Genomic DNA, 6478 nt, shown 5'->3' with positions numbered 1-6478 from the left:
AGTTGTGATTTAGCCTCTCTGGTGCACCACCATGCAAGAAAGACGTAACCTTTCTGCTAAGGAGGCCTGACAGAGGCGCCCACTGGGTTAACCTCTCTTACATTTGTGTATGAATAGAAGCAACATCAATGGTTCTTTTACAGCTAAGGGGAGAGAGGAGCTTTGAGTAGTCCCCCCTCCAAGTCTCCCAGACTTGCTCTTGTCTGTGTTTGACTCTGTGGTTTGCATTGTTGCTCTTGTCTATGTGTGTGTGTGTGTGTGTGTGTGTGTGTGACTGTGCAAGTGCCTGTGCATACAAAATATGTCTGTGTACATTGAAGACCTATAGTGCTTGTGAGCTCAAATATTGAAATACCAATTTGGTTGACATTTAAGATTATTTTAAATTGTTTATTGCGATTGAGCACAACAACAGTCATTAGCACTTTAGAAATGTTAATAGTTTTGAGTATAGGACTGACCAACCAAAACATGAATAGTCAATGCAATCAATGCAAAATGAGTGTAAAAAAGAAAGAAAAGAAAAAGAAAGAAATAGGCCTAAACATAACCAAAACATCTGTCGGTGATTTAGTTTATTATTATGAATAACTACTATAAGTGGGTTGCTAAATCAAGATGAGGAATAAAAACCAAGCTGAACTTCTGCTAAAGCGAACATAACTATCTCAACAGAGTACCAGCAACTTCCGTTTCAGCTTGTGACTTGGTTTAAGCCAATGTTAAATCACATATTCAAATATATTAGATTGTAAATCAATGTAATATATTAAATCAATGTATTAAATTGGTTTCAATAGGAACACGGGTAATATCGACAGACAGACAGCTAGCAAACATTTGGACTGCAAATAACCACAATAGAGTTGATTTCGCTAAATTAGTTAAAATAGCTCCGATTCTTGACCTCTGGTTTAATAAATGCTGCTCAAGATGATGGAATGTCATCGATGAAAAATGTTTCCATTATAATCAAACAAGACATAGGTTGACCTCATACATCTGGTCGTTCCATCCGCAGAGTATATTACTGTACAAAGTATCAGGCTATGGCTGCTATCTATTTTTTAATAGATACAATTATATGAACAGGCTACAAAGACTCTTTTGTTAAGGGTTATTAACACGGCAATGTAATGACCATAAATCACAATTCCAATCTATTACCAAACATAATACCTCTCAGTGGTGTGAAATTTCAAATGCAATGTCCCTAATATCTGCTGAACCTTATCTGTGATGTGATATTTGTGCTAGGATATCAATATGTGTTGTACAAACTTCATTAAATGGTGAGATATAGTCTCCCCTATCTAATGTAGAACAGATCACAGAGTATTCATTATTTTACAGCTGGCTTTTACAACCTCATTCCTATCCTGGAATTTCACACATTACTGTGAAATGTCTGACTATCAAGGTCATGGAAACAAATGGCCTAATCGTTGAAAGATATTGCATCTATTTTGACTTTATCTATTTTGACTTTTGATTAATAATGCTATGTAGAATATGATAACCTTCAATTTGCAATTGAATTACTTCCTCTTGTTTAAAAAGAAAAAGAAAAGAGATTAAAATGGTATACAGTATATTCTTAATGTGGGTTTAAGTTGCTTTATGGACTTTGTAGATAAAACATGACTTTCACTACATAATGACAGACAGATATTTCATATTCTCACAGATTCAAACAATTGATTATGTCATCGGCAGGATGATTACCAGACTGACAAATGACAAACATGTGCGAAGTATCCAGTATGACTGCTTTCTTATAGCCATTTCTTACAGCTTTGCTTTCGACTCTACTGTGGTCTACCTGTGGTCTATGTGAATGGGTCTATCAGAGTCTTATTTAACAAAATAAAATCCTTTCTATTTGCAACTTGGAGAACATTGATAACTGGTTAAATTGTAAGTCTGAAAACTGTCATATGATAATAATAATAATGAGACAATCATTTGCCTTGATGGTCATACAACATAAACACATGCCTGCACACACATATGCATCTTTAAGTTGATATGTTGTGTAGCTCAGCAGGTGTTGGTGTGTTTGTCTTTGAAGTGAGAGCAGTTTGTTTTCCCAGGCCTCTGACTGTCTCTTATCAGTCCAGTATGAACCAGCAGGAAATCCCCACTGGTTAAACTGTGGCAGATAGATGCAGTTTGGACGCTGTGGGCGAAGCAGAACAGGTTCATCTGAAGTACATTGAGATATCGTTCCAGATGAGGTAAGAAACAGCTTTAGGTTGACAAGAAGATGTCTTTTGCAAAACTGTATGCAGAATTATGTATATAAAACATTGCAATGTACAGTTTCATCCAGTTATGGACTATAGCGGCCTTACATCCTGCGGCCATTGCTGCAGGTCGTCCCCTCTCTTCTCCCCCTTTCCTGTCATTTTCCAGCTGCTCTAATAAACACAATAAAAGCCCAAAAATATTAAATAAGTTATGGGCTATGCACAAATCCCACTACCTTTTATAAGAATCCTTGCATATTACAATGTGTATTGTGATGGAGTTAGTGCCAGACAGCTGCTACAGGACTTTGTCTCACCTGTCCATACTTTGTGTGTGACTCTGCGAGGAGAGACAATGAGTTTACTCTGTTGTTAGTTTACTGCCCCATTATTTGCTCCATGGTGTGGTGATGACCGATAATCATAGCAGCAACCACTGATAAGAACCGTTGGGTTTCTGTCAACCTTAGCAGGCAATAAAATTTAATGAAGACTGAGTTGTAAAAAGATGAATTTCGTCATATGAGATTACAGTAATCAACGCAATATAGTGTTCAACTGTGTGTTTGAAGTTACACCTCAATCACACCTGAGACAGGGAGGATAATGGAGGTAAAACTGCCAGACAGATAACAGGCAGACTAAAAGATAGAAAGTCACACACATGCACTTATCCTTCTATGATAGGATTGTGAATGTTTAAAAAAGAATGAAACGTAAAGAATTAGGACTATTGAATAGTATTTGTAGAATGCAACGTGCAGGCGTGCACCAATGCCTAAAATCAACCCTTCAAAAGAAAGAGCATATACCCTGCCCTTGTGGGGCTCTGACCAATCACGACGCAGCAGACTTTATAGTGCTATTGGGTGCGAGTAATTTCCCAGCTCTCTGCTGGAGTGAGCGAAGTGTTTTTTTTACACAGACGCTAAGAGGAGTGGGTCAGAAAAAAATAAATTTCTCTCCAAGGAAAAGTAGTAAGAATATAGCAGTTTCTGACAAGTTTGTGTCTTCAGAAATTAGAGACACTTCACTTCAAAGTTTATGAAATTTACAGAATGACTAGCACCATGGAGAAATCTAAAAACTTTCGTATTGATGCGCTACTGGCGCACGACGTGGAGCAGAGGACGGACAGTGATGGTGCGTCCCCAGGGTTGTATTACAGCAGAAGTCCCGACGGCAGTCCGGTGTCCAACTGCGGCTCAGAGACGCCCTCCCCTCATCCGTACCCAACAAACTCCTCTCCAGCCCTGCCGGGAGTCCTATCCAAATCACAGCTCTTCAGCTTGTCCCAGTCAGGCTTCGCTGCTTTGCACCAAGCGGGTCTTCTCGGAATGCACCCGGGCTCCATGTATCCTCTGGCAGCCCTCGGAGGCCAGCACCCCGCCTTCATATACCCCAGTTTTACGCAGCTGGTCCAGCCATACCCTGAGCAGCTGAAGGGGGCCATGGCGACGCTCCCGCTGGATCCTTGGATCAGAGCCGGGATGATGATACCCAGACTCGGCGATTATGGAGGTAAGCGAATCTCCGTGTTTCCTGAACTTGATCATTCTACTTCCTGTACCATATGGTGAGAGAACTAAAATGCATGATGTTTCAGAGGTTAACCTTAAAAATGACATGGTTGATCCAAAGGCCATAGTTAGCTAAGATTCAAAACAATAATAATAATTATATACTAGTCTTACTAATACTACTAATACTATGTTTAAATGTGCATTATTAAATGAAATTGATAAAATGAATTATAATCATGTAATACCATACAGTAGCTACCAATAAAGACCTATACCATATTTATGTAATTTGAAATATTAAATATTTTTTATTTAAATTTTTGTTGAAGTCATGTTTCTTGTATTAATTCTTCTCATTTATAAAATATGTGTATATGCTTAAATGCTTTTTACACAAATGGCCTTACAAATCTTTTTTTTTAAATGCAGGACATAACAACTACTCCAGCTTAGCCCTAATTAAAATTAAATGGATCATACATTTGTTTCCCTTTGATTTAAATGTTATTTGACATAAGCAGATGCTGTGTCATTTTCTTTTTGTTATGGTAAGGTCAACAGCCAATTTATTAATGTTTATCGAGCCTCCTAACACCTGTCTGTTGGTATTGGTTTTGAAAGGGCCGTGCTATTTAGATGCTATCTCTTAAGGACAATGTATATCATAAAAAACATGCAATATTTACGGTATAAAGGTAACACCTGAAATAGACCTACTTAATCAATTGATAACATTTACAATGTTTTCATTAAGGTAATGGTCTCCTGTGATGGTTTATTACCCTGCCAAAGCAATATCCTCTCACCACGACCTCACATCATGGCAATAAATGCTCACGGACAAGATATACAGGCGGGAAGACAGACAGACAGGCAGATGGGCCTTAAGGGAAACCAAACTAGTAGATTTCGTTAGGATTCGTTTGTAGATTTTTTGAAAAATATCCGTCCAATGAAAGCTTTTTTTTTCTTTCTTACTTTCGCTCATAGGCTTCTGTTGATTATAGGCCCACTATCCATAATAGTAGTAAGCAGGTTTATTAGATGAAAATGAAAAAATGTAAATAATGACAAATGGACAGAATAAGCAAACTCTCTGCTACTGTTTGACTCTGCCTCTCTCTGTTTTCAGTCCCGGTCCAGGCAGGTTTGTTGGGGAAGTGCCGGAGGCCCAGGACAGCTTTCACCAGCCAGCAGCTGCTGCAATTAGAAAACCAGTTCAAGCTCAACAAGTACCTGTCCAGGCCTAAGCGCTTTGAGGTGGCCACTTCACTCATGCTGACTGAGACTCAGGTGAGAGAGGCAGAGCCAGGATGTACTGTATTGAATATTGTATCATATACATTTGTAGTGTGTGAGTGTATTCCCTTTATTCACATCCTTCCAAGTCACTGTCAAGTTGTAATGCTTACCTTCCTCATCTTAAGAAAGGGTTATGGCGCCCTGCTTTTTCAGAATTCTTTCCCATCCCCTGCAACAAATCCCTTCAGAGAAGCAAAACACATTTTTGCACCCTGAACCCCACATAACTAAATATGTTTACACGGTTTAACTGTAATGATTCCTGTTGTATTTCACCAGGTTAAGATCTGGTTCCAGAACAGACGTATGAAGTGGAAGAGAAGTCGCAAAGTCAAGGACCAAGCAGTGCCACTGACTGACACAGAAAGAGCTGGAAGGGATATTCACAGCACCAAGCCTCAGAGTGATTCACACAGCTCGAGCCTGGAGGATGAAGAGGAGATAGAAGGGGATGAGGAGAATGAAAAAGAGGAGATGGAAGTGCTGAGGGCAGGCTCTTTAGGCTCCGTAGGCTTCATGAGGCATGCTGGAGGAGGAACAGGGAACTATAGTTCTTACTCTGAGGAGGAACTGGAGGAGGGAGGCTCAAGAACAAGAAGTGGGGTTTTTGCATAGTTGTAAAGTTCAGCATGCTTTTATGTCGTTTTATGTTTATTACTCTTGAGAAGACAATACACAATGCAATCAGGTACACAAACATGGTGGCATGAAGATGATCATTCATTTTTCACAGCCCAACATGGTGCCATATCTGTACCTGGAGCACCCAAATTAGCAAAAGGGTATATGTCGACATCTGCACATTGGGCTGGATATGAAAACTGATAACATCAACCCATAACAATGCCACTTTTATGTGCGTGGTTTAATGCTCAGTGATCCATCTGAGTTATGACTTCAGCCAATAATTCTGAACTATAATGGCCATTTTTATGCATGATTTACTTGTGATTTAAACAGTACAAACATACCATACTGAAAGCTTATGTTCCTGTCCTGTCATTTGCAATGAACTAATTTATCTATGAATGTACATGTACTTAAACTGTATAAATGGGGGTGATGAGAGCACTTTCATGGTAGTGGATGAAGAAACAGAAGAAAAACTTGGAGACTCGTGTTGTGAAGAGTGTCAGTGTTACATTGGTGTCAGGTCTGTTACAAATGCTGGACTAATATTTCACCAATATTTGCATTTTTTCATATTTGTAACAAGACAAATAATGTATTGATATTCACCCAATTAAAGTTTTGGGGCCTTAGGTTTGGCTTTATGATCATGAAATGTTGTTGTATAATAGTCAACCTTTTGTTTTGTGTTATCTTTTTGAAACTGCATGTTATATATAGCTAAAGCCACACACACACACACACACACACACACACACACACACACACACACAC

At 38.9% G+C, this 6478-nt stretch overlaps 1 protein-coding gene across 1 annotated transcript; it reads left to right on the top strand.

Annotated features, from left to right (window-relative positions):
• The first annotated feature begins 3307 nt into the window (after positions 1 to 3307).
• LOC116389531 (motor neuron and pancreas homeobox protein 1-like) lies at positions 3308 to 5764 on the top strand. Its single transcript, XM_031858259.1, has 3 exons — positions 3308 to 3770; positions 4905 to 5065; positions 5354 to 5764. Exons 1-3 carry the CDS (start codon positions 3308 to 3310, stop codon positions 5687 to 5689), a joined length of 960 nt encoding a protein of 319 aa, XP_031714119.1. The 3' UTR covers positions 5690 to 5764.
• Positions 5765 to 6478: the final 714 nt, after the last annotated feature.

Source organism: Anarrhichthys ocellatus, unplaced genomic scaffold (assembly GCF_004355925.1).
Source record: "Anarrhichthys ocellatus isolate YVR2014 unplaced genomic scaffold, GSC_Weel_1.0 scaffold20, whole genome shotgun sequence".
NCBI lineage: Eukaryota > Metazoa > Chordata > Actinopteri > Perciformes > Anarhichadidae > Anarrhichthys > Anarrhichthys ocellatus.
The sequence above is the reverse complement of the archived record's forward strand: the minus strand, read 5'-3'. Positions and strand labels throughout refer to the sequence as shown.